General features: G+C 54.4%; 1 protein-coding gene across 1 annotated transcript in view; it reads left to right on the forward strand.

Moving 5' to 3' along the window:
• Positions 1–18,712, forward strand: part of LOC138371381 (tripartite motif-containing protein 59-like) — a 72,232-nt gene extending 53,520 nt beyond the window's left edge. Inside the window, exons 3-6 of the mRNA XM_069336162.1 lie at positions 2,560–3,231; positions 3,674–3,820; positions 16,897–17,076; positions 17,193–18,712. Coding sequence (XP_069192263.1) covers positions 2,560–3,231; positions 3,674–3,820; positions 16,897–17,076; positions 17,193–17,705 — 1,512 coding nt within the window. The 3' untranslated portion in view covers positions 17,706–18,712. The remainder of the gene's footprint in view (positions 1–2,559; positions 3,232–3,673; positions 3,821–16,896; positions 17,077–17,192) is intronic.
• The last annotated feature ends 8,874 nt before the right edge of the window (positions 18,713–27,586 follow it).

Here is a 27,586-nt window from a genome sequence, read left to right on the forward strand (position 1 = left end):
TGTACGTGTTTCTGGCACTCTGTATGATGATGAAGCACACTGAGAAAGCTGTCATCCAGGATTATTGGAGCAAAGACAGCCTTGTTCCATCGCCTGTGTTCAACCGGTACATGTCGCGTGATAGATTTCTCTTGATTCTCAGGTGCCTGCATTTCGAGAATAATGCAAATGAGGACAGACACGAAAGACTGTGGAAAGTACGGAAGATGTTCAGTGACATGAGAGGGAAGTTCAGGGATTATTTTGTACCTGGACAGAATGTGGTTATTGATGAGTCGCTTGTACTATTCAAGGGGCGACTGGCATTCAAGCAGTACATTCCATCAAAGCGGCACCGATTTGGACTGAAGTTTTTTGTGCAATGCGACTGTGAGACTGGTATTGTCTTGGACATGATATTATATTCTGGTACAGACGTCGACATACCGGCTCAAGATGAACACGGGTTCTCTGGCAGTGTTGTAAAAACCCTGATGGAACCGTTGCTGAACAAGGGGCATGTACTGTACACTGACAACTATTACACCAGCCCCTTATTGACCAGATACCTCCTTGCCCACAACACCGGCGTATGTGGCACTGTGAAGAGCCACAGGAAGGAAATGCCAGTGTTCGGTATAGCTATAGCCGTGGGTGAGTGCCAGCAGAGCAAGTGTGACAATACGCTGTCAGTGTGGTGGAAGGACAGACGCGAGGTGAATATGCTGACTACGATTCACACCGGTGCCATGTTGGACAGTGGGAAGGTCCACTTTCAGACACGCAACACCGTGTATAAGCCAGACTGTGTCATAGACTATAACGTGAACATGCGCCTCGTCGATAAGTGTGACATGATGCTTGGTGGAGTGGAGTGCGTGCGCAAGTCTGTGAAGTGGACTAAAAAGTTCTTCCACCTCATGGATGTTGCAGTGCTCAACTGCTTCAATATGTACTTAGTAAAATCTGGCAGGAGACCGTCTATACGTACATTCAGTGCTGGTGTTGTGTCACAGCTGCTAGTAAAGTATGGCAAGGAGGGTTCTGTTGTACCGCGCGGAGTGCAAGCAACAATGCCACATGCAGCTCCAGACAGATTGAGGGGTAATGAGAACTTCGGAGTACACATGCTCGAGTATATGCCAGGCACAGCATCACGGGAGAAGGGTAAACGTGCGTGTATAGTATGCAGGAACACTACCCGCAGAGAACGGAAACGAAGATGTATCAGCACCTGGTGCGTGGAGTGCAAGGTGCCACTCTGCCCCGTTGGCTGTTTCGCAGCATATCACACACTCGCGGAGTACTGAGTGTGTTTATGGTGTGTGTATATAGTGTGTGATACTGTACAGTGTGTATATAAAGTGTAAATATAAATTTATTTGGCATGATATATTGGAAATTGTGCAGGATAAGTGAACTTGTTTGCGATGCACGTAACACAGTGTCTACGGACAGTACGGATGTTGTACTGCGATATTATAGTGTACGTGTTCATTATACATTGGATTGGCACATAAAAACAATGAAAATGTATCTGGAAATGTGCGCAATAAATGAACGAAAATATATTCGCTGCAACTCGCGCGCCCCACCGCCTCCGAGAGCTTACGCCACGGGCGCACGGGGAATGATGACGTCACGCCCCAACTTCCGGACCCCATAGCAGCCAAAGTACAATTTCAAATTTTTTTTTACATACCCATACTCAGGGAAGGGTTTTTGACACTTTAAAAAGAAAAAAGAATTTTTTCCAGAGAATTTATTTCCAGCGCACTGCGGGGGTGTCACATTTGGAGGCAACGCAGTTAAGGGGTTAAGGAGTACTGTAATACGTGGTTTAAACTCCATCAACCTTGGTCCTCGTTAGTAAAGTGATTAAGTGTAGAGACCTTATATTGTAAAAATCCATGCTACATTTGTATATTACCAAGAGAGTCTACAGTAAAATAATGACTAAGCCCAGATTTGTGTGGGACCAATAGTCAGTTCATATATCATGTTTATGTTTGGTGAAGAGTATCCCTCAATCTCAACAATCCATTAACATAATCATGTGTTCCCATAGTTAATAAGTGTAGAATAATCCGGAGTTGGTCAATAAAACCCATGTGTAAAGATTTAACCCACTGTGCACTTATTGTCCAACTTAGACTAAGAATACTTGACTCTTCCTCAATTATCACATACGATATATACACGTTTGTTTCCTTCTATTATTAGTAAGAAAGTAAGGACGGGTTTTGTTAGTCATACTCTTGGGTATGACTTACAAGCAACCCTGCTGCTGCAAATGTTACCAAAAAATATTATCAAATATTATTACCAAAAAAAATTATATAACAAAAAATATTATAATATAAACATATCCCATACTCTGGGATATGTTTATAAAAAATATTGACCTTGCTGTGGATATGTTAATCTGTCAGTAATATTAACTAACTCTAATATTAACTCTAGAATAGCTAATACAAAGAATGTATGTAAATATTACGTAATTTGTATTAGTAAATAAAGTACTGTAATATTACTTTTTGTTGTAAATACATCTAGCTTAACCAAATATTCTTTCCACAGGATAACAAGCCAGAGGAATGTTCAGTGTGTTATAACGATTATGACGACAATCAGCTACGGCCTCGCACATTGCCGTGCGGCCACACATTCTGCTCCCAGTGTATTGACAATGCTATCAAGAATGGTCAGCTGACTTGCCCCAGCTGCCGTGGCCAGCACGCTGCCACAGCTGCTACTCAGTTCCCAATTAGCTATGGCATGGAGGCTTTAGTTAGGAAACTCAAAAATATCCAGGAAACACAAGAGAAAACTGTACCCGCAAAAAAGAAGTTTCGTTCCATGTTGCAAGAGCAGAAGAGCAGCATTAGCAGCCTCATTAAAAGCTGTGAAAAGGTACTGTCCCAGCTGGGGGAGTACCGGGGGCAGCTGGGGGACTGGAAGACTCATCACCTCCAGCTCCAGGACAGACTCTATGCTCTGGTAGAGCAGAACAAGTCAGCAATGAAGCTCTTGGAACTGGAGGATACCAGTGTGGTGGATATGACAACACAAGGAGAGGAAGGGAAGACTCAGCTGCAGGCCATGTTGGGGAACCTCGACACAGTCAACACCCTACAGGAGGTTGACACAACCATAGACACAGCTGATGAGTGCAGCACGAAAATAAAAGATTGGCTGGAGAAGTGCCAGGAACTCTTCCCAGATGTCAAGACTGTCCACACCTCAGTGAAGGTACGCTGCTGAAGTTCACATTGTTCTCACCCAACTGAGTGTAGTATTGCCTCTATATAAACACTTTTGACATGGAGACACATCAAGATGAGAGTTGACTTTATAGATAGGAAACTTTTTGCTCTAACACCTGAAACATTTTTATTTATAAAGTCAACTGTCATCTTGGTGTTTCTCTACACTGTGGTCAGTGTAGAGAAACATTACTTATATTGTCAAATTACTTTACTCAGTCTGATGCTTCAATTTAGTGCAGTTACTTTATTCAGAGCGTGATGCTTCATTATAGACCAGTTACTTTACTCAGAGCCTGATGCTTCATTATAGTCCAGTTACTTTACTGAGAGCCTGATGCTTCATTATAGTCCAGTTACTTTACTCAGAGCCTGATGCTTCATTATGGTCCAGGTTCCACCACTAATGTTTGTGTTGGTAATGACAGGTGCAGGAGACCACCAGGGAGGCCCTGGAGATGACGACCACGGAGACAGGTGCCACAGCTGACCCCGTACACCTGGGAGACTCAGCCTCCAGCATCATGGATAAAGTTCAGGAAATCACTTTAGAGATCCCCCAGAAGCAATTAACAGTAAGTTTTTTATTTTCTCTCATAGGTCATACCACAAGATATTGAGTTGAGTTTTGAGGAGAGGAAGCCTGTTGTTAGGTTTATCGGGGTTCCCCAAGGTCAACTACTGACTTTCCTTAACATACAATCCACAATAGTTGCCTAACTCCTGGATAAATATTTACTGGTTGGTGAACAGAGGCAACAGGTGAAAGGCAACAGGAAACATGTTAACCATTTCTGGCCTGCATGGTGATTGAACCCGTGATCCTCTATTGAACCCGGGATCCTGGCCCCCCTCACAGAGGCGCAGAGAGCGGGAGACACTCCACCAACCTTTCCAAAAAAGTATACCTGGTTGATGGGGTTCTGGGAGTTGTTCTACTCCCCAAGCCCGGCCCGAAGCCAGGCTTGACTTGAGAGAGTTTGGACCACTAGGCTGTTGCTTGGAGCGGCCCGCAGGCCCACATATCCACCACAGCCCGGTTGATCTAGCACTCCTTAGGGGAAACAATCTAGTTTCCACTTGAAGATGTGTACGGTTGTTCCGGCAATATTTCTTATGCTCGCTGGGAGGACGTTGAATCCAGTAAGACAGCGAACCAAATCAGACCACTGCTGGGTACGAAGAAACTGAAGCCTTAAAATTGCCAACGAACTCCACAACAATGCCAGCACCAACCCCATGCCAGTAGAGGGGGGGCTGGAGCTACAGGTCCAGCACCAACCCCCTGCCAGTAGAGGGGGGGGGGGGCTGGAGCTACAGGTCCAGCACCAACCCCCTGCCAGTAGAGGTGGGGTGCAGCTACACGTCAAGCACCAACCCCCTCCCAGTATAGGGGGGGGGGGGGGCTGGAGCTACAGGTCCAGCACCAACCCCCTGCCAACAGAGCAGGGCTGGAGCTACAAGTCCAACACCAACCCCCTGCCAGTAGAGGGGGCTAGAGCTACAGGTCCAGCACTAACCCCCTGCCAGTAGAGAAGGGGCTTGAGCTATAGGTTCAGCAACAACCCCCTGCCACTAGAGGGGGCTGGAACTACAGATCCAGGGCCAACCCCCCTGCCAGTAGAGGAGTGCTTGAGCTACAGGTGCAGGACCACCCCCCCCCCCCCTGCCAGTAGAGGAGGGCTGCAGCTAAAGCTACAGCACCAACCTCCTGCCAGTAGAGGGGGGCTGGAGCTACAGGTCCAGCTCCAACCCCCTGCCAGTAGAGGGGGGCTGGAGCTACAGGTCTAGCACCAACCCCCTGCCAGTAGAGGGGGGCTGGAGCTACAGGTCCAGCACCAATCCCCTGCCAGTAGAGGGGGCCTGGAGCTACAGGTTCAGCACTAACCCCCTGCCAGTAGAGGGGGAAGGCTCGAGCTACAGGTTCAGCACCAATCCCCTGCCAGTAGAGGGGGGCAGGGCTGGAGCTACAGGTCCAGCACCACCCCCCTGCCAGTAGAGGGGGGAGGCTGGAGCTACAGGTCCAGCACCAACCCCCTGCCAGTAGAGGGGGGGGCTGGAGCTACAGGTCCAGGACCAACCACATGCCAGTAGAAGGGGCTGAAGCTACAGGTCCATCATCAATCGCCTGCTAGTACAGGGGGGCCAGAGCTACAGGTCCTGCATCAACCCTCTGCCAGGAGAAGGGGGCTGGAGCTACAGGTCCAGGACCAACCCCCTGCCAGTAGAGAAGGGACTGGAGCTACAGGTCCAGCACCAACCTTCTGCCAGCAGATGGGGGCTGGAGCTACAGGTCCAGGACCAACCCCCTGCCAGTAGAGGGGGGCTGGAGCTACAGGTCTAGCACCAACCCCCTGCCAGTAGAGGGGGGCTGGAGCTACAGGTCTAGCACCAACCCCCTGCCAGTAGAGGAGGGCTTAAGCTACAGGTCCAGCACCATCCCCCTGCCAGTAGAGGAGGCTGGAGCTGCAGGTCAAGCACCAACCCCCTGCCAGTAGAGGGGGCTGGAGCTACAGGTTTAGCACCAACCCCTTGCCAGTAGAGGGGGGGGCTGGAGCTACAGGTCCAGCACCAACCCCCTGCCAGTAGAGGGGGGAGGCTGGAGTTACAGGTCCAGCACCAACCCCTTGCCAGAAGAGGGGGGGGGGGGGCTGAGCTACAGGTCCAGGACCAACCGCCCCCTGCCAGTAGAGGGAGCTGGAGCTACAGGTCCAGCTCCAACCCCCTGCCAGTAGATGGGGCTGGAGCTACAGATTCAGGGCCAACCCCTTGCCAGTAGAGGGGAGCTAGAGCTACAGGTCCAGCACCAACCCCCTGCTAGTAGAGGGGGGGCTGGATCTACAGGTCCAGCACCAACCTCCTGCCAGTAGAGGGGGGCTGGAGCTACAAGTCAAGCGCCTACCCCCTGCCAGTAGAGGGGGGGAAGGAACTGCAGGTTCAGCACCAACCCGCTGCCAGTAGGATGGGGGCTGGAGTTACAGGTCCAGCACCAACCCCCTGCCAGTAGAAGGGGGCTGGAGCTACAAGTCCAGCACCATTCTCCTGCCAGTAGAGGGGGGGCTGGAGCTACAGGTCCAGCACCAACCCCCTGCCAGTAGAGGGGGCTGGAGCTACAGGTCCAGCATCAACCCTCTGCCAGTAGAGGGGGGCTGGAGTGTTCATTTTTAGGACCAACCCCCTGCCAGTAGAGGGGGGGGGCAGGCGCTATAGATCCAGGGTCAACCCCCTGCCAGTAGAAAGGAGCTGAAGCTACAGGTTCAGCACCAACCCCTTGCCAGTAGAGGGGGCTGGAGCTACAGGTCCAGCACCAATCCCCTGCCAGTAGAGGGGGGCCGGAGCTACAGGTCCAGGACCAACCCCCTGCCAGTAGAGGGGGGCCGGAGCTACAGGTCCAGGACCAACCCCCTGCCAGTAGAGGGGGGCTGGAGCTACAGGTGCAGCACTAACCCCCTGCCAGTAGAAGAGGGCTAGATCTACAGGTCCAGCACCAACCTCCTGCCAGTAGAGGGGGGCTGGAGCTACAGGTCCAGCACCAACCCCCCTGCTAGTAGAGGGGGGCTGGAGCTACAGGTCCAGGACCAACCGCCCCCTGCCAGTATAGGGGGCTGGAGCTACAGGTCCATCATCAATCCCCAGCTAGTACAGGGTTGCTGGAGGTCCATGACCACCCCCCTGCCAGTAGAGGGGGCTGGATCTACAGGTCGAGCATCAACCCGGTGCCAGGAGAGGAGGGCTTGAGCTACAGGTCCAGCTTCAACCCCCTGCCATTAGGGGTGAGGGGGACTAGAGCTACAGGTCCAGCAGGAATCCCCTGCCAGGAGAGGGAGCTGGAGCTACAGATTCAGGGCCAACCCCCTGCCAGTAGAGGAGAGCTAGAGCTACAGGTCCAGCACCAACCCCCCTGCTAGTAGAGGGGGGCTGGATCTACAGGTCCAGCACCAACCTCCTGCCAGTAGAGGGGGGCTGGAGCTACAGGTCAAGCGCCAACCCCCTGCCAGTAGAGGGGGGGAAGGAACTGCAGGTTCACCACCAACCCCCTGCCAGTAGAAGGGGTTGGAGCTACAGGTCCAGTACCAACCCCCTGCCAGTAGAGGGGGCTGGAGCTACAGGTCCAGCGTCAACCCTCTGCCGGTAGAGGGGGGCTGGAGTCTTCATTTCCAGGACCAACCCCCTGCCAGTAGACGGGCTGGCGCTACAGATCCAGGGTCAATCCCCTGCCAGTAGAAGGAAGCTGGAGCTGCAGGTTTAGCACCAACCCCCGGCCAGTAGAGGGGGCTGGAGCTACAGGTCCAGCACCAATCCCCTGCCAGTAGAGGGGGGAGGCTGGAGCTACAGGTCCAGGACCAACCCCCTGTCAGTAGAGGGGGGCTGGAGCTACAAATTCAGGGCCAATCCCCTGCCAGTAGAGGGGAGCTAGAGCTACAGGTCCAGCACCAACCTCCTGCCAGTAGAGGGGGGCTGGAGCTACAGGTCCAGCACCAACCTCCTGCCAGTAGAGGGGGGGCTAGAGCTACAGGTCAAGCACCAACCCCCAGCCAGTAGAGGGGGGGCTTGAGCTATAGGTCTAGCAACAACCCCCCTTGCCAGTAGAGGAGGGCTAGATCTACAGGTCCAGCACCAATCCCCTGCCAGTAGAGGGGGCCTGGAGCTACAGGTTCAGCACCAACCCCCTGCCAGTAGAGGGGGGAGGCTGGAGCTACAGGTTCAGCACCAACGCCCTGCCAGTAGAGGGGGCGGGGCTGGAGCTACAGGTCCAGCACCAACCCCCTGCCAGTAGAGGGGGGAGGCTGGAGCTACAGGTTCAGCACCAACCTCCTGCCAGTAGAGGGGGGCTGGAGCTACAGGTCCAGCTCCAACCCCCTGCCAGTAGAGGGGGGCTGGAGCTAAAGGTCCAGCACCAACCTCCTGCCAGTAGAGGGGGGCTGGAGCTACAGGTCCAGCTCCAACCCCCTGCCAGTAGAGGGGGGCTGGAGCTAAAGGTCCAGCACCAACCCCCTGCCAGTAGAGGGGGGCAGGAGCTACAGGTCCAGCACCAATCCCCTGCCAGTAGAGGGGGGAGGCTGGAGCTACAGGTCCAGCACCAACCCCCTGCCAGTAGAGGGGGGAGGCTGGAGCTACAGGTCCAACACCAACCCCCTGCCAGTAGAGAGGGGGCTGGAGCTACAGGTCCAGCACCAACCTTCTGCCAGTAGATGGGGGCCGGAGCTACAGGTCCAGGACCAACCCCCTGCCAGTAGAGGGGGGCTGGAGCTACAGGTCTAGCACCAACCCCCTGCCAGTAGAGGGGGCTGGAGCTACAGGTCTAGCACCAACCCCCTGCCAGTAGAGGGGGGCTGGAGCTACAGGTCCAGCACCAACCCCCTGCCAGTAGAGGGGGGCTGGAGCTACAGGTCCAGCACCATCCCCCTGCCAGTAGAGGAGGCTGGAGCTGCAGGTCCAGCACCATCCCCCTGCCAGTAGAGGGGGGCTGGAGCTACAGGTCCAGCACCAACCCCCTGCCAGTAGAAGGGGCTGGAGCTACAGGTTCAGCACCAACCCCCTGCCAGTAGAGGGGGGAGGCTGGAGCTACAGGTCCAGCACCAACCCCTTGCCAGAAGAGGGGGGGGGGGCGGAGCTACAGGTCCAGGACCAACCGCCCCCTGCCAGTAGAGGGGGCTGGAGCTACTGGTCCATCATCAATCCCCTGCTAGTACAGGGTTGCTGGAGGTCCATGACCACCCCCCTGCCAGTAGAGGGGGCTGGATCTACAGGTCGAGAATCAACCCGGTGCCAGGAGAGGAGGGCTGGAGCTACAGGTCCAGCTTCAACCCCCTGCCATTAGAGGTGAGGGGGACTAGAGCTACAGGTCCAGCAGGAATCCCCTGCCAGGAGAGGGGGTTGGAGCTACAGATTCAGGGTCAACCCCCTGCCAGTAGAGGGGAGCTAGAGCAACAGGTCCAGCACCAACCCCCTGCTAGTAGAGAGGGGCTGGATCTACAGGTCCAGCACCAACCCCCTGCCAGTAGAGGGGGGCTGGAGCTACAGGTCCAGCATCAACCCCCTGCCATTAGTGGTAGCCTGTAGCTACAGGTCCAGCACCAACCCCCTGCCAGTAGAGGGGGGCTGGAGCTATAGGTCAAGCGCCGACTCCCTGCCAGTAGAGGGGGGGAAGGAACTGCAGGTTCAGCACCAACCCCCTGCCAGTAGAAGGGGGTTGGAGCTACAGGTCCAGCAACAACCCCCTGCCAGTAGAGAAGGGGCTTGAGCTATAGGTTCAGCAACAACCCCCTGCCACTAGAGGGGGCTGGAGCTACAGATTCAGGGCCAACCCCCTGCCAGTAGAGGAGTGCTTGAGTTACAGGTGCAGGACCACCCCCCCCCCCCTGCCAGTAGAGAAGGGCTGGAGCTAAAGCTACAGCACCAACCTCCTGCCAGTAGATGGGGGCTGGAGCTACAAGTCCAGCACCAACCCCCTGCCAGTAGAGGAAGGCTGGAGGTACAGGTCCAGCACCAACCTCCTGCCAGTAGAGGGGGGGGCTAGAGCTACAGGTCAAGCACCAACCCCCAGTCAGTAAAGGGGGGGCTTGAGCTATAGGTCTAGCAACAACCCCCCTTGCCAGTAGAGGGGGGCTGAAGCTACAGGTCCAACACCAACCCCCCTGCCAGTAGAGCGGGGCTGGAGCTACAGGTTCAGCATCAACCCCCTGCCAGTAGAGGGGGGCTGGAGCTACAAGTCCAACACCAACCCCCCTGCCAGTAGAGGGAGGCTGGAGCTACAGGTTCAGCATCAACCCCCTGCCAGTAGAGGGGGCTGGAGCTACAGGTCCAGCTCCAACCCCCTGCCAGTAGAGGGGGGCTGGAGCTACAGGCCCAGCACCAACCCCCTGCCAGTAGAGGGGGGCTGGAGCTACAGGTCCAGCTCCAACCCCCTGCCAGTAGAGGGGGGCTGGAGCTACAGGTCCAGCACCAATCCCCCTGCCAGTAGAGGGGGCTGGAGCTACAGGTCCAGCGTCAACCCTCTGCCGGTAGAGGGGGGCTGGAGTCTTCATTTCCAGGACCAACCCCCTGCCAGTAGAGGGGGGGCTGGCGCTACAGATCCAGGGTCAATCCCCTGCCAGTAGAAGGGAGCTGGAGCTGCAGGTTTAGCACCAACCCCCTGCCAGTAGAGGGGGCTGGAGCTACAGGTCCAGCAGGAATCCCCTGCCAGTAAAGGGGGGAGGCTGGAGCTACAGGTCCAGGACCAACCCCCTGTCAGTAGAGGGGGGCTGGAGCTACAAATTCAGGGCCAATCCCCTGCCAGTAGAGGGGAGCTAGAGCTACAGGTCCAGCACTAACCCCCTGCCAGTAGAGGGGGGTGGAGCTACAGGTCCAGCACCAACTCCCTGCCAGTAGAGGGGGCTGGAGCTACAGGTGAAGCACCAAATCCCTGCCAGTAGAGTGTGAAGGAACTGCAGGTTCAGCACCAACCCCCTGCCAGAAGAGGGGGGGGGCTGGAGCTGCAGGTCCATCATCAATCCCCTGCTAGTACAGGGGGGCTGGAGCTACAGGTCCATGACCACCCCCCCCCCCTGCCAGTAGATGGGGCTGGAGCTACAGGTCAAGCACCAACCCCCTGCCAGTAGAGAAGGGGCTTGAGCTACAGGTCCAGCTCCAACCCCCTGCCAGTAGAGGGGGGCTAGAGCTACAGGTCCAGCACCAATCCCCTGCCAGTAGAGGGGGCCTGGAGCTACAGGTCCAGCTCCAACCCCTCCCCCTGCCAGTAGAGGTGGGCTGGAGCTACAGGTTAAGCACCAACCCCCTGCCAGTAGAGGGGGGAGGCTGGAGCTACAGGTTCAGCACCAACCCCCTGCCAGTAGAGGGGGGTGGGGCTAGAGCTACAGGTCCAGCACCAACCCCCTGCCAGTAGAGGGGGGGGGGGAGGCTGGAGCTACAGGTCCAGCACCAACCCCCTGCCAGTAGAGGGGGGGGGCTGGAGCTACAGGTCCAGGACCAACCCCATGCCAGTAGAAGGGGCTGGAGCTACAGGTCTATCATCAATCCAATGCTAGTGCAGGGGGGCCAGAGCTACAGGTCCAGCATCAACCCTCTGCCAGGAGAGGGGGGACTGGAGCTACAGGTCCAGGACCAACCCCCTGCCAGTAGAGAGGGGGCTGGAGCTACAGGTCCAGCACCAACCTTCTGCCAGTAGAGGTGGGCTGGAGCTACAGGTCCAGCACCAACCCCCTGCCAGTAGAGGGGGTCTGGAGCTACAGGTTCATCACTAATTCCCTGCCAGTAAGCGGGGGGGCTGGAGCTACAGGTCCAGCATCATCCTCCTGTCAGTAGAGGGGGGGTTGGAGCTACAAATCCAGCAGCAACCCCCTGCCAGTAGAGGGGGGCTGGAGCTACAGGTCCAGCATCAACCCCCTGCCATTAGAGGTAGCCTGTAGCTACAGGTCCAGCACCAACCCCCTGCCAGTAGAGGAATGCTTGAGCTACAGGTGCAGGACCACCCCCCCCTGCCAGTACAGGGGGCTGGATCTACAGGTCGAGCATCAACCCGGTGCCAGGAGAGGAGGGCTGGAGCTACAGGTCCAGCTTCAACCCCCTGCCATTAGCGGTGTGGGGGACTAGAGCTACAGGTCCAGCAGGAATCCCCCTGCCATGAGAGGGGGCTGGAGCTACAGATTCAGGGCCAACCCCCTGCCAGTAGAGGGGAGCTAGAGCTACAGGTCCAGCACCATCCCCTTGCCAGTAGAGGGGGGCTGGAGCTACAGGTCCAGCACCAACCCCCTGCTAGTAGAGGGGGGCTGGATCTACAGGTCCAGCACCAACCCCTTGCCAGTAGAGGGGGGCTGGAGCTACAGGTCCAGCATCAACCCCCTGCCATTAGAGGTAGCCTGTAGCTACAGGTCCAGCACCAACCCCCTGCCAGTAGAGGGGGGCTGGAGCTACAGGTCAAGCGCCGACTCCATGCCAGTAGAGGGGGCGAAGGAACTGCAGGTTCAGCACCAACCCCCTGACAGTAGAAGGGGGTTGGAGCTACAGGTCCAGCAACAACCCCCTGCCAGCAGAGAAGGGGCTTGAGCTATAGGTTCAGCAACACACCCCCTGCCACTAGAGGGGGCTGGAGCTACAGATTCAGGGCCAACCCCCTGCCAGTAGAGGAGTGCTAGAGTTACAGGTGCAGGACCACCCCCCTGCCAGTAGAGGAGGGCTGGAGCTAAAGCTACAGCACCAACCTCCTGCCAGTAGATGGGGGCTGGAGCTACAAGTCCAGCACCAACCCCCTGCCAGTAGAGGAAGGCTGGAGCTACAGGTCCAGCACCAACCTCCTGCCAGTAGAGGGGGGGCTAGAGCTACAGGTCAAGCACCAACCCCCAGCCAGTAAAGGGGGGGCTTGAGCTATAGGTCTAGCAACAACCCCCCTTGCCAGTAGAGGGGGGCTGAAGCTACAGGTCCAGCAGCAACCCCCTGCTAGTAGAGGGGGGCTGGAGCTACAGGTCCAACACCAACCCCCCTGCCAGCAGAGGGGGGCTGGAGCTACAGGTTCAGCATCAACCCCCTGCCAGTAGAGGGGGCTGGAGCTACAGGTCCAGCTCCAACCCCCTGCCAGTAGAGGGGGGCTGGAGCTACAGGTCCAGCACCAACCCCCTGCCAGTAGAGGGGGGCTGGAGCTACAGGTCCAGCTCCAACCCCCTGCCAGTAGAGCTGGGCTAGAGCTACAGGTCCAGCACCAATCCCCTGCCAGTAGAGGGGGCCTGGAGCTACAGGTCCAGCTCCAACCCCTCCCCCCTGCCAGTAGAGGTGGGCTGGAGCTACAGGTTAAGCACCAACCCCCTGCCAGTAGAGGGGGGAGGCTGGAGCTACAGGTTCAGCACCAACCCCCTGCCAGTAGAGGGGGGTGGGGCTAGAGCTACAGGTCCAGCACCAACCCCCTGCCAGTAGAGGGGGAGGGGGAGGCTGGAGCTACAGGTCCAGCACCATCCCCCTGCCAGTAGAGGGGGGGGGGGGCTGGAGCTACAGGTCCAGGACCAACCCCATGCCAGTAGAAGGGGCTGGAGCTACAGGTCTATCATCAATCCAAAGCTAGTGCAGGGGGGCCAGAGCTACAGGTCCAGCATCAACCCTCTGCCAGGAGAGGGGGGACTGGAGCTACAGGTCCAGGACCAACCCCCTGCCAGTAGAGAGGGGGCTGGAGCTACAGGTCCAGCACCAACCTTCTGCCAGTAGAGGTGGGCTGGAGCTACAGGTCCAGCACCAACCCCCTGCCAGTAGAGGGGGTCTGGAGCTACAGGTTCATCACTAATTCCCTGCCAGTAAGCGGGGGGGCTGGAGCTACAGGTCCAGCATCATCCTCCTGTCAGTAGAGGGGGGGTTGGAGCTACAAATCCAGCACCAACCCCCTGCCAGTAGAGGGGGGCTGGAGCTACAGGTCCAGCATCAACCCCCTGCCATTAGAGGTAGCCTGTAGCTACAGGTCCAGCACCAACCCCCTGCCAGTAGAGGGGGGCTGGAGCTACAGGTCAAGCGCCGACTCCCTGCCAGTAGAGGGGGGGAAGGAACTGCAGGTTCAGCACCAACCCCCTGCCAGTAGAAGGGGGTTGGAGCTACTGGTCCAGCAACAACCCCCTGCCAGCAGAGAAGGGGCTTGAGCTATAGGTTCAGCAACAACCCCCTGCCACTAGAGGGGGCTAGAGCTACAGATTCAGGGCCAACCCCCTGCCAGTAGAGGAGTGCTTGAGTTACAGGTGCAGGACCACCCCCCCCTGCCAGTAGAGGAGGGCTGGAGCTAAAGCTACAGCACCAACCTCCTGCCAGTAGATGGGGGCTGGAGCTACAAGTCCAGCACCAACCCCCTGCCAGTAGAGGAAGGCTGGAGCTACAGGTCCAGCACCAACCTCCTGCCAGTAGAGGGGGGGCTAGAGCTACAGGTCAAGCACCAACCCCCAGCCAGTAAAGGGGGGGTTTGAGCTATAGGTCTAGCAACAACCCCCCTTGCCAGTAGAGGGGGGCTGAAGCTACAGGTCCAGCAGCAACCACCTGCTAGTAGAGGGGGGCTGGAGCTACAGGTCCAACACCAACCCCCCTGCCAGTAGAGGGGGGGGGGGCTGGAGCTACAGGTCCAGGACCAACCCCATGCCAGTAGAAGGGGCTGGAGCTACAGGTCTATCATCAATCCCCTGCGAGTGCAGGGGGGCCAGAGCTACAGGTCCAGCATCAACCCTCTGCCAGGAGAGGGGGGGCTGGAGCTACAGGTCCAGGACCAACCCCCTGCCAGTAGAGAGGGGGCTGGAGCTACAGGTCCAGCACCAACCTTCTGCCAGTAGAGGGGGGCTGGAGCTACAGGTCCAGCACCACCCCCCTGCCAGTAGAGGGGGTCTGGAGCTACAGGTTCAGCACTAATTCCCTGCCAGTAAGCGGGGGGGCTGGAGCTACAGGTCCAGCATCAACCTCCTGTCAGTACAGGGGGGATTGGAGCTACAAATCCAGCACCAACCCCCTGCCAGTAGAGGGGGGGCTGGAGCTACAAGTCCAGCACCAACCCCCTGCCAGTAGAGGGGGGCTGGAGCTACAGAATCAGCACCAACCCCCTGCCAGTAGAGGGGGGCTGGAGCTACAGGTCCAACACCAACCCCCTGCCAGTAGATGGGGGGCGGAGCTACAGGTCCAGGACCAACCCCCTGCCAGTAGATGGGGGCTGGAGCTACAGGTCTAGCACCAACCCCCTGCCAGTAGAGGGGGGCTGGCGCTACAGGTCCAACACCAACCCCTGCCAGTAGAGGGAGGCTGGAGCTATTGGTCCAGCACCAGCCCCATGCCAGTAAGAGATGTTGCAGCTACAGGTCCAGCACCAACCCCCTGCTAGTAGAGGGGGGTTGGAGCTACAGATCCAACACCAACCCCCTGCCAGTAGAGGGAGGCTGGAGCTACAGGTCCAGCACCAACCCCTGCCAGTAGAGGGAGGCTGGAGCCACAGGTCCAGCACCAACCCCCTGCCAGTAGAGGGGGGGCTGGAGCTACTGGTCCAGCACCAACCCCTGCCAGTAGAGGGAGGCTGGAGCTACAGGTCCAGCTCCAACCCCCGTTCCAGTAGAGGGGGCTGGAGCTATAAGTCCAGCACCAACGCCCTGACAGTAGAGGGGCAACCCCCTGACAGTAGAGCGGGCTGGAGCTATTGGTCCAGCACCAACCCCTTGCCAATCGAGGGGTATTGGAGCTACAGGTCCAGCACCAACCTCTGCCAGTAGAGGGGGGAGCTGGAGCTACAGGTCCAGCACCAACCTCTGCCAGTAGAGGGGGGAGCTGGAGCTACTGGTCCAGCACCCACCCGCTGCCAGTAGAGGGGGGCTGGAGCTACAGATCCAACACCAACCCCCTGACAGTAGAGGGGGGCTGGAGCTGCAGGTCCAGCATCAACCTCCTGTCAGTAGAGGGGGGCTGGAGCTGCAGGTCCAGCATCAACCTCCTGTCAGTAGAGGGGGCTGGAGCTACAAATCCAGCACCAACTCCCTGCCAGTAGAGGGGGTGCTGGAGCTACAGGCACCAACCCCCAGCCAGTAGGGAGGGGGCTGGAGCTACAGGTCTAGCATAAATGCCCTGAGAGTAGAGGGGGCTGGAACTCTTGGTGCAGCACCATCCCCTTGACAGTAGAGGGGGCTGGAGCTACAGGTCCAGCACCATCCCCCTGCCAGTAGAGGGGGGCTGGAGCTACAGGTCCAGCACCAACCCCCTGCCAGTAAAGGGGGGGCTGGTGCTACAGGTCCAGCACCAACCCCCTGTCAGTAGAGTGGGGGGGGGGGGGCGAGCTGGAGCTACATGTCCAGCATAATGGGGCTGTCATTGACCACAGGTGATAATGGGGCTGACACTGACCACAGGTGATAATGGGGCTGACACTGACCACAAGTGATAATGTGGCTAACTCTGCCCACTGGTGATAATGGGGCTGACACTGACCACAGGTGATAATGGGGCTGACACTGACCACAGGTGATAATGGGGCTGACTCTGCCTACTGGTGATAATGGGGCTGACACTGTCCACAGGTGATAATGGGGCTGACACTGACCACAGGTGATAATGGGGCTGACACTGACCACAGGTGATAATGCGGCTGACACTGCCCACTGGTGATAATGGGGCTGACACTGACCACAGGTGATAATGGGGCTGACACTGACCACAGGTGATAATGGGGCTAACTCTGCCCACTGGTGATAATGGGGCTGACACTGACCACAGGTGATAATGGGGCTGACACTGACCACAGGTGATAATGGGGCTGACACTGACCACAAGTGATAATGGGGCTAACTCTGCCCACTGGTGATAATGGGGCTGACACTGACCACAGGTGATAATGGGGCTGACACTGACCACAGGTGATAATGGGGCTGACACTGCCCACTGGTGATGATGGGGCTGACACTGACCACAAGTGATAATGGGGCTAACTCTGCCCACAGGTGATAATGGGGCTGACACTGACCACAGGTGATAATGCGGCTGACACTGCCCACTGGTGATAATGGGGCTGACACTGACCACAGGTGATAATGGGGCTGACACTGACCACAGGTGATAATGGGGCTGACTCTGCCCACTGGTGATAATGGGGCTGTCACTGACCACAGGTGATATAGGGGCTGACACTGACCACAGGTGATAATGGGGCTGACACTGTCCACAGGTTGAGGACCTCCGCAGGATGAGGGAGCCCGTCAAGAGGCTGGTGGAGGCTGGCCGGGTGTTGGCCGTCCAGGAAGACCAAGATTGCCACCGCTCCGCCAGGTTAACTCTACAAGACGGACAGCTGTACCTCCACCCACTCCCGCGTCAGCCCACGCCCGCCCACGCCCACACCCTCCAGGTTACTTTATTACACCCACTAGTCTTACTGACATTACTGACTTACTGAGTTATGATAACTAATATGATAACATTTTGTTATACAGTTATAAGCATGATTTATTTCATTTTCTGCAGGAGAGTGAGGTTGTGGGCGTGCTGGACCCTTCCTGCACCCTGGCGTTCCTTGACCTCGGGTGGGCGGGGTCAACAAGAGGGCGGGTCACCATCCGGCTGACCCCTGACACTCCGCTGGCCAGACAGTTTGTGTTGTTGTGTACGGGCCAGCGGGGCCACACCTACCGCAACACTAAACTGTTGCGTGTGTGGAACAAGGGTCAGCCGTGGGAGTGTGTGGTGGGCGGAGACTACGAGAGTAATGATGGTTGCGGAGGAGCCCCACTGCTGCCTGACCTCCAGGGGCAGTACCGGGAGTCAGCCCAGGCAGGAGCTGTGTTGGCCTGGGGTGAGCTGGGGGGTCCCTGGAGTGCCCAGTTCGCCATCACCACCTGGGACCACCAGGATGGTCGCCAGTTGCGAAATGTCTTCGGTGACGTGGTGAGCGGCCTGGATGTGGTGAGGGCAGCAGTCAACCACAGTGACATTAGGGAGGTGACTGTGGTGGACTGTGGTGTTGTGCTGCCACTCTAGTTCACTGTACCATCACCATCACTACTGTGGTGTTGTGCTGCCACTCTAGTTCACTGTACCACTACCATCACTACTGTGGTGTTGTGCTGCCACTCTAGTTCACTGTACCACCACCATCACTACTGTGGTGTTGTGCTGCCACTCTAGTTCACTGTACCACCACCATCACTACTGTGGTGTTGTGCTGCCACTCTAGTTCACTGTACCATCACTACTGTGGTGTTGTGCTGCCACTCTAGTTCACTGTACCACCACCATCACTACTGTGGTGTTGTGCTGCCACTCTAGTTCACAGTACCACCACCATCACTACTGTGGTGTTGTGCTGCCACTCTAGTTCACTGTACCACCACCATCACTACTGTGGTGTTGTGCTGCCACTCTAGTTCACAGTACCACCGCCATCACTACTGTGGTGTTGTGCTACCACTCTAGTTCACTGTACCACCACCATCACTCTTGCATCACCATGGACTGCCTGTTTTGATGCCAATGTAATTTAAGGACAGACTTTTATCACTATATCATCATAACTTCACTATCTTTGGTATATATACTTTGGTATCATATGCCTGACAATCACGACTGTATCACCATCAATGCTATATCTTCTCAGTACTGTATCCTATCAATGTTGTATCACTATAGCTTCACTATCACCTCTATATATCACCATCACCTCAGGGCCCACACTTAGGGTGATATACTGACCATGTTGAGTAACAAATTGTTGGTGTCACTATATGACAGCTGTTGTCACTGTTATATCACCAATAGCTCACTATCACATAACACTGTCACTGCTACACCAACATCATTTCACTTTCTCTGCATTATCACCTCACACTGATATTTCCTCCTTACATTTACTGATATATCACTATCACTGCTACAGCATCACTACTGCACCATCACTGCTATATCACCATCACCTCACTATCACTGCTATATCACCACTATACTATCACTGCTATATCACCACTATACTATCACTGCTATATCACCACTATACTATCACTGCTATATCACCACTATACTATCACTGCTATATCACCACTATACTATCACTGCTATATCACCACTATACTATCACTGCTATATCACCATCACCTCACTATCACTGCTATATCACCACTATACCATCACTGCTATATCACCGCTATACTATCACTGCTATATCACCGCTATACTATCACAGCTATATTACCATCACCTCACTATCACTGTCATATGACCACCTCAGTATCACTATTATATTACTATCACTGCTATATCACCATCACCTCACAATCACTCAGGTGTGTTGTGATATTACCATACTGGACCATAGTGTGTTGTGATATTACCATACTGGTCCATGGTGTGTTGTGATATTACCATACTGGACCATAGTGTGTTGTGATATTACCATACTGGTCCATGGTGTGTTGTGATATTACCATACTGGACCATGGTGTGTTGTGATATTACCATACTGGTCCATAGTGTGTTGTGATATTACCATACTGGTCCATGGTGTGTTGTGATATTACGATACTAGACCATGGTGTGTTGTGATATTACCATACTGGGCCATAGTGTGTTGTGATATTACCATACTGGACCATGGTGTGTTGTGATATTACCATACTGGTCCATAGTGTGTTGTGATATTACCATACTGGACCATGGTGTGTTGTGATATTACCATACTGGTCCATAGTGTGTTGTGATATTACCATACTGGTCCATGGTGTGTTGTGATATTACCATACTGGTCCATGGTGTGTTGTGATATTACAATACTGGACCATGGTGTGTTGTGATATTACCATACTGGTCCATAGTGTGTTGTGATATTACCATACTGGTCCATGGTGTGTTGTGATATTACCATACTGGTCCATGGTGTGTTGTGATATTACCATACTGGACCATGGTGTGTTGTGATATTACCATACTGGACCATGGTGTGTTGTGATATTAACATACTGGACCATGGTGTGTTGTGATATTACCATACTGAACCATGGTGTGTTGTGATATTACCATACTGGTCCATAGTGTGTTGTGATATTACCATACTGGACCATAGTGTGTTGTGATATTACCATACTGGTCCATGGTGTGTTGTGATATTACCATACTGGACCATGGTCGGTTGTGATATTACCATACTGGTCCATGGTGTGTTGTGATATTACCATACTGGACCATGGTGTGTTGTGATATTACCATACTGGACCATAGTGTGTTGTAATATTACCATACTGGTCCATGGTGTGTTGTGATATTACCATACTGGACCATAGTGTGTTGATATTACCATACTGGACCATGGTGTGTTGTGATATTACCATACTGGTCCATGGTGTGTTGTGATATTACCATGCTGGACCATGGTGTGTTGTGATATTACCATACTGGTCCATGGTGTGTTCAGATATTACCATACTGGACCATAGTGTGTTGTGATATTACCATACTGGACCATGGTGTGTTGTGACATTACCATACTGGTCCATGGTGTGTTGTGATATTACCATACTGGACCCCCCTCCCCGCTCAGCTCGTTGTCGCCGTCTGGGGGCTTAGTGGGCGGCTGCCGGAGTGTGATGCTCCTTGGGACAGTCCTCTGTCCTTTTCTAGCCTTGTGCTCCTGCTGCCGTCCTCTCCAATTCTGCTGGGCATCTTTTCCTTTTCCTTCTGTTTCGTTTTTCTCCCCCCTCTTCTCCTATCTGCTTGCCGTTTCCTGCCGACCTTTCGCTCGTTCTGGTTCTTCCCTTGGACTTCTTCTACTTTGACGCCCGGGTGCTTGAGGAGGCAAACTCTTGCACCCGTAGAACTGCAGTACCCGACGTCGAGAGCGAGGGGAACCTTTTATTGTCAATCCCCACTTCGTCACTGAACCCGATCTCGACGGACTGTCGGTTTCTTAAGGTGGCGTTTGTGGGGCGTATACTCACGACGCACCCCTAGGAGGCCCCGACAAGATCGGCGATAGCTTCTTGTTGGGTGTCCTGCCTCTAATTGTGGCTCCATGGTGGGTGTGGGGGCACATTCGTGAGTGAATTCGTAATTTCGTCAAGATGATAACCCCTGTTTCGGCTGCTTCTGGCTTACCTTTTCAGGCTCGTGGGGTGGGCGACCAAGCCCCCGAGTCGGTCCGTATTGGAAGACCGGGCTCTGTAGCCTCCGCTGCATTGGGCCCCGACCTTGCTCCTCCTTTGGCCTCTCTGACTCCTTCCCCTGGCTCCCCTCCCTCCTCTGTGGTTGGGTCGAGCCCCAAGCCCCCAGTGGTGACTACCTCGTCCCCTGGTGCGGCTCCTTCTCTAGTTGTAACTACTGCGCCTTTTAACCCCTCTCTCTCTGGGGGTTCTCACCGCCGTTCTCGTCACGGCCGCCCTCGCTCGATTCCTTCCAGTTCTGCTACCTATCAAGCCTTGTTTGGTCCCGCTTCGTGGGCCAAATATTTTGATCTCCTCCCTCTTGATTCTGCGCCTCCTGACGATTTCTCCCTTCATCGACATCTCATTGATTCCGTGGATGCCTCCATTACTTTTAACCCCACTCGTCTCGGTACGCGTGTCGTTGCTGCTCCTTCTCAGGATGCTGCTTCCCGCTTGGCTGCCTTATCCTGCCTTGGCGAGACCCCCGTTCGGGTCTCGAAGAACGTTCAGTTGAATGCCAGTGTTGGCACTATTTTGCTCCCGCCCCATGTTGCGACCGGTGTTCGGGACCTACGCGACTGCCACGACGATATTCGACATATCCTCGCTGCCCAGGGCCATTCTATTCTCCAGGTGGACACGTTTACTCGTCCCCCTCGTGGTAGTCGCCGTCAACCCCTCCGGGTTGTGAAGATTACCTTTGATGGTAGGACCCTTCCACCCTCTGTCATTCTTGCTGGTGCCAGGTGCTCTGTCCAGGAGTACATTCCTTCTCCTCGGCTCTGCAACAAGTGCTGGAGGTTTGGGCATGGTGCCCTCCGCTGCTCCGGGACTGTCTCTCTCTGTCTTTTGTGTGGTGGCGAAGGTCACTCTAAGTCGGAGTGCGCTTCTCCCCAGGCTCGTTGCCTCAACTGCGGTGAGGCCCATCCTACCTTCTCCCGTGCGTGTGTCCATTACAAGCTTGAGGCAGCCGTCATCAACTTGAAGCACCGGGAGCGTTTATCTTTTCCTGAGGCGAGGCGCCAGGTTCGCCGGCTCCCGCCTTATGCTAATATCTCTTATGCTCGCGTGTTGCGCTCTTCCTCTCCTCGTCCTTCCCGCCTTCCTCAGACTCACAACCGTTTCCAGGCCTTGGACCCTGATGCGCCCACTGCCCCCTCCTCTGTCCCTTTGGGTTCTCTCCCGAAGGATCCTCCTCCTGGTCCTCTGTCTGGGGTTCCCCTTCCTTCTACCCGGTCTGTCGTGTCTTCTGTGTCTCCTTCCTCGTCCCCCTCCGATCCTCCTTCCCATCCTCTTCCTCCATCTATCGGCTCTCCCCGCCGCCTGTCGGTGCGGGCGGATGTCCATCGCTCTCCTAACGGCCGTCGTGTGTGCTCTCGTTCGGCTTCTCCTGTTGAGACACTGGAATCCGTTGCCCGGTACGTAGTTGCTGGGACACCGGTCTCTTTAAGTCAGAAGCGTAAGCCTGGCTCCTCTCTTTCCTCTTCCCCGGCGGGTAAGAAGGCTTCGCTTTCTTCCTCAGCTCCTCCTTCTGGCTCTGTTGCTCCTTCCACTCCCGTTTCAGTGCTTGCGCCCCCTGTTCCTGCTATGGAGGTTTCTTTGGCCCCTGCTTCCCTTTCGGTTGCTGCTCTTGCTGGGGTGCGCTCCTCTCTTTCTACTCCCCCTCTTCCTGCTGCTGTCCTTGACTGCTCCTCTCCGTTGTCTCCTCCTCCTCCTCCTCCTCCTCCTCCTCCTCCTCCGGACCCTGCCCGCCCACCTCTGATCTGTTCTCCCGTTTCCTTCCCTCCGTCTTTGCTCAGTTTACCCATGCCCCCTAACCCTGACTTTGCTGACCCTGATCCCGACCCTGATATTCTTTAACGTGCTCTGTTGGTCTTTCGCCTTTGTTTCTTCCTTGTTCTCTGTTTTTGTCCTTTCTCTTCTCGTCGTGGTCCATTCTTCAATGGAACGTTCGAGGTTATTACGCCAATTTCCTCGAACTCCAACTTCTGGTTTCGCGGTTTTCGCCCCTTTGTGTCTGTCTCCAGGAGCCGATGCTTGGTGCTCGTCCTGGTCGTTTTCGTGGCTATTCCTTTCTCTCCCCCCCCCCCAGCCATTGCTGGGGCTTCTAATTCTTCTGCTCTCTTGATTCGGGCTGATGTTCCCTTTGTTCCTTTACTTTTTCCTTCGCCTCTCCATTGTTCTGCTGCTCGTATCTTTGTGGGGAAATGGTACACAGTTTGTTCCATTTATCTCCCCCCGAGTGTCCCGCTATCTCTACCTGATTTGAAACACCTCCTAGACTCCTTGCCGGAGCCTGTGCTCCTGCTGGGTGACTTCAATTGTCGTCATTCTCTTTGGGGTGACGTTCTGACAAATACCCGGGGTCGCCTCCTTGAGCCGTTTCTCCTCTCTTCTTCCCTGTCTCTTCTGAATTCTGGTGAGCCCACTCATTTGGACTCTCGAACTCGCACCCTTTCTTGTCTTGATCTTTCTCTCTGCTCTTCTTCTCTTTACTTAGATTTCACATGGCAGGTTCTTGATGACCTCCATGGAAGTGATCATTTCCCCATCCTTGTTTCCTTTTTCTCTTTTCGCCCTTCCCTCTCTTTCCCTAGGTGGCAGTTTGCTAAGGCGGACTGGACCCTATTTTCCCTCAGTGCTACTCTCTCTGACCTCTCCCTTCTGCCCCTCTCTCGCGCTCTCCTCCTTTTTCATGACACTGTCTTCGACGCTGCCCTCCGCTCTATTCCTCGCTCTTCCTCTCGGGGTCCACGGAAGTGCGTTCCCTGGTGGAATGCGGACTGTGCTCGGGCTGTCCGCTGTAAGCGTGCAGCCTGGAAGAAGCACCGCCGTAGGCAGACGACCGATTCTTTTCTTTTCTTTCGGAAAGCGAGTGCGGTGGCCCGTAGGGCCATCCGTATGGCTAAACGTGAATGTTGGGCATCTTATGTCTCGACAATTACGTCCGAAACCCCTCTGGCCCAGATCTGGAAGCGTATCCGCAAGATAGCGGGTAAGTTCGTTCCCGATGTTTCACCGGTCCTTCACCTCCATGATACTCTTGTGGCGGACCCGTTGCAGGTCGCTTCCGAACTGGGTTCCCACTTTTCTTCTGTTAGCTCTGGTCTTCATCTTCCCCAATCTTTCCTTCTTCGTAAACCTGTCCTTGAGTCTCGTCCTTTAGATTTCTGCACTCATCTTCAGCTTCCCTATAATGATCCCTTCTCTCTCTCTGAACTTCGTTCTGCCCTGGCCCTCTGCGGTTCTACGGCGGCGGGCTCCGATGGTATTCATTATGAGATGCTTCGCCATCTCCCTCCGAGCACGTCTCAGTATTTACTGAGTCTGTATAATCGGATCTGGGAGTCGTCGTCAGTCCCTGAGGACTGGCTCGATGCCGTTGTCCTCCCTGTTCGCAAACCGGGGTCTCTGGGTACTTCCCCTAAGGACTTTCGCCCTATTGCTCTCACAAGTTGTGTCTGCAAACTCTTTGAACGTATGGTTAACGTTCGTCTGATGTGGTTCCTGGAACACCATCACCTCCTCTCCCCTTCTCAATTTGGTTTCCGCAAGTGCCGCAGCACGACAGATGTCCTGGTGAACTTGGAGGTCTATATACGTACTGCTTTTGCTGCGAAGACCTCCGTTGTTGCCGTCCTTTTTGACCTAGAAAAGGCTTACGACACCACTTGGCGTTATCATATCCTATCTCAACTTCATTCTTTTGGCCTTCGTGGTCATCTCCCTCTCTTTCTCCGCAGCTTCCTCTCTCGTCGTTCCTTTCGGGTGCGCCTTGGTACCGCTCTCTCTCCCTCTTTTCAGCAATACGAAGGTGTGCCCCAGGGTAGTGTTCTGAGCACTACTCTTTTTCTGGTTGCCCTCAATGGTCTTCTTTCCTCTCTTCCTTCTGGTGTCTTCTCCGCTCTCTATGTCGATGATCTTACCCTTTGTTGTCAGGGTGATGATTCGCCTCTCCTTCAATGCCGGCTTCAACTTGCGATTGATGCCGTGTCGTCTTGGGCCACAGGTCATGGCTTCAAGTTCTCTACTTCTAAGACTTGTGCCATGACTTTTACGCGGAAACGGGTTGTTCTTCGTCCCTCTTTGTCACTTTATGGTCATCCCCTTGAATACAAAGATTCCGCGAAGCTTTTGGGGTTATTCCTTGACACTCGTTTGTCTTGGTCTCCCCATATCTCTTACCTCCGTGTTGAGTGCTCTAAGTCCCTTACCCTCCTTCGGGTCTTGTCCCATACTTCTTGGGGGGCAGATAGGCGCACTCTCCTTGCTTTACATTCCTCTCTCGTCCTGTCTAAGCTCGATTATGGTTGCCCTGCTTACTCGTCTGCTTCTCCTTCTACTCTTCGCCGTCTTGATGCTTTGCACCATACTGGGTTGCGCCTCAGTTCTGGTGCCTTTCGTTCGACTCCCGTCCTTAGCTTGTATGTTGACACTGGCTTCCTGTCTCTCCAGGACCGCCGTGATCGCTACTGTCTTCGCTATCTTGCGCGGTCCTTGCAACATCCTTCCTCTCGTCTCTGTCGTGCTTTAACTTTTACCCCTCCTGCGGTTCCTGTTCCTCTTCACCACCTCCCTCTTTCTGTCCGGTTATCTCGCCTGCGGGATTCTCTTTCCGTTCGTATTTCTGATGTTTCTCCTCGTGTTGTTCCTTCTTTGCCCCCGTGGAGGGTCCCTCTTCCACGGTTTTGTACATCCTTGACTCGTATCACTAAAGCTTTTACCCCTCCTACAGTTCTAAAACGCCTTTTCCTCGAGCACTTTTCTTCTCACTCCCGCTCCGTTTCTGTCTTCACCGATGGGTCTAAGTCAGCGGACGGTGTTGGCTACTCTGTTGTTTTTCCTGATCGCACCTTATGTGTCGCTTGCCTCCGGAGACTAGCATCTTTACAGCGGAACTTTATGCTATTCTCTATGCTCTTCGTCTCCTGCTTTCTCGTTGTCAGTCTTCCTTTGTGGTTGTTGTTGACTCTCGTAGTGCCCTCATGGCTCTCGGGTGCTTTAATCCAGTTCATCCGGTAGTTGTCGAGATCCAGCATTGGCTGTTTCTCGTTCACAGTAAATTTAAGTCGGTTGAGTTTTGTTGGGTTCCCAGCCATATTGGCGTGTCTTTAAATGAGCGTGCGGATGCTGCCGCTAAGGAAGCTGTCCGCTCTTGTCCCATCTCTCGTAAAGGCATTCCGTATTCCGACTTTTACCCGGTTATCCATTCCTCAGTCCTTACCCGTTGGCAGGCTTCTTGGTTGTCTGTTACTGGTAACAAGCTACGTACTCTTAAATGTTGTGTTTCCTCGTGGCCGTCCTCCTTCCACCGTAACCGGCGGTGGGAAACAGCTCTAGCGAGGTTGCGTATTGGCCATACTCGCTTAACCCATGGTCACTTGATGGAGCGCCGCCCTGCTCCTTATTGTCCTAGTTGCATTGTCCCTCTTACGGTCGTGCATGTCCTTCTTGAATGTCCTGACTTCCAGGACGAGCGTGTGTCTTGCTTTCCGACCGCCCCTCGCGGTCACCTGTCCCTCGATAGAATTCTTGGTGACTCGGATACTTTTGATATCGTTCGCCTTATGCGTTTTTGTTCTCGTATTGGCATCCTTGGTGATATTTAGCGCCCTCTGATTATTTTGCGTATTTGATGGTGCTACATAGCCTTCCCGGTTTGGTGCCTTCTTTTGATAATTACTTACTTACTTACTTACCATACTGGACCATGGTGTGTTCAGATATTACCATACTGGACCATAGTGTGTTGTGATATTACCTTACTGGACCATGGTGTGTTGTGATATTACCATACTGGTCCATGGCGTGTTGTGATATTACCATACTGGTCCATGGTGTGTTGTGATATTACCATACTGGTCCATGGTGTGTTGTGATATTACCATACTGGACCATAGTGTGTTGTGATATTACCATACTGGTCCATGGTGTGTTGTGATATTACCATACTGGTCCATGGTGTGTTGTGATATTACCATACTGGTCCATGGTGTGTTGTGATATTACCATACTGGACCATGGTTTGTTGTGATATTACCATACTAGACCATAATGTGTTGTGATATTACCATACTGGACCATGGTGTGTTGTGACATTACCATACTGGTCCATGGTGTGTTGTGATATTACCATACTGGACCATGGTCGGTTGTGATATTGCCATACTGGTCCATGGTGTGTTCAGATATTACCATACTGGACCATGGTGTGTTGTGATATTACCATACTGGTCCATGGTGTATTCAGATATTACCATACTGGTCCATGGTGTGTTGTGATATTACCATACTGGACCATGGTGTGTTGTGATATTACCATACTGGACCATAGTGTGTTGTGATATTACCATACTGGACCATGGTGTGTTGTGATATTACCATACTGGTCCATGTTGTGTTGTGATATTACCATACTGGACCATGGTCGGTTGTGATATTACCATACTGGACCATGGTATGTTGTGATATTACCATACTGGACCATGGTGTGTTGTGATATTACCATACTGGTCCATGGTGTGTTGTGATATTACCATACTGGTCCATTGTGTGTTGTGATATTACCATACTGGTCCATGGTGTGTTGTGATATTACCATACTGGACCATGGTGTGTTGTGATATTACCATACTGGACCATGGTGTGTTGTGATATTACCATACTGGTCCATGGTGTGTTGTGATATTACCATACTGGACCATGGTCGGTTGTGATATTATCATATTGGAC

Source organism: Procambarus clarkii, chromosome 35 (genome assembly GCF_040958095.1).
Source record: "Procambarus clarkii isolate CNS0578487 chromosome 35, FALCON_Pclarkii_2.0, whole genome shotgun sequence".
Taxonomy (NCBI): domain Eukaryota; kingdom Metazoa; phylum Arthropoda; class Malacostraca; order Decapoda; family Cambaridae; genus Procambarus; species Procambarus clarkii.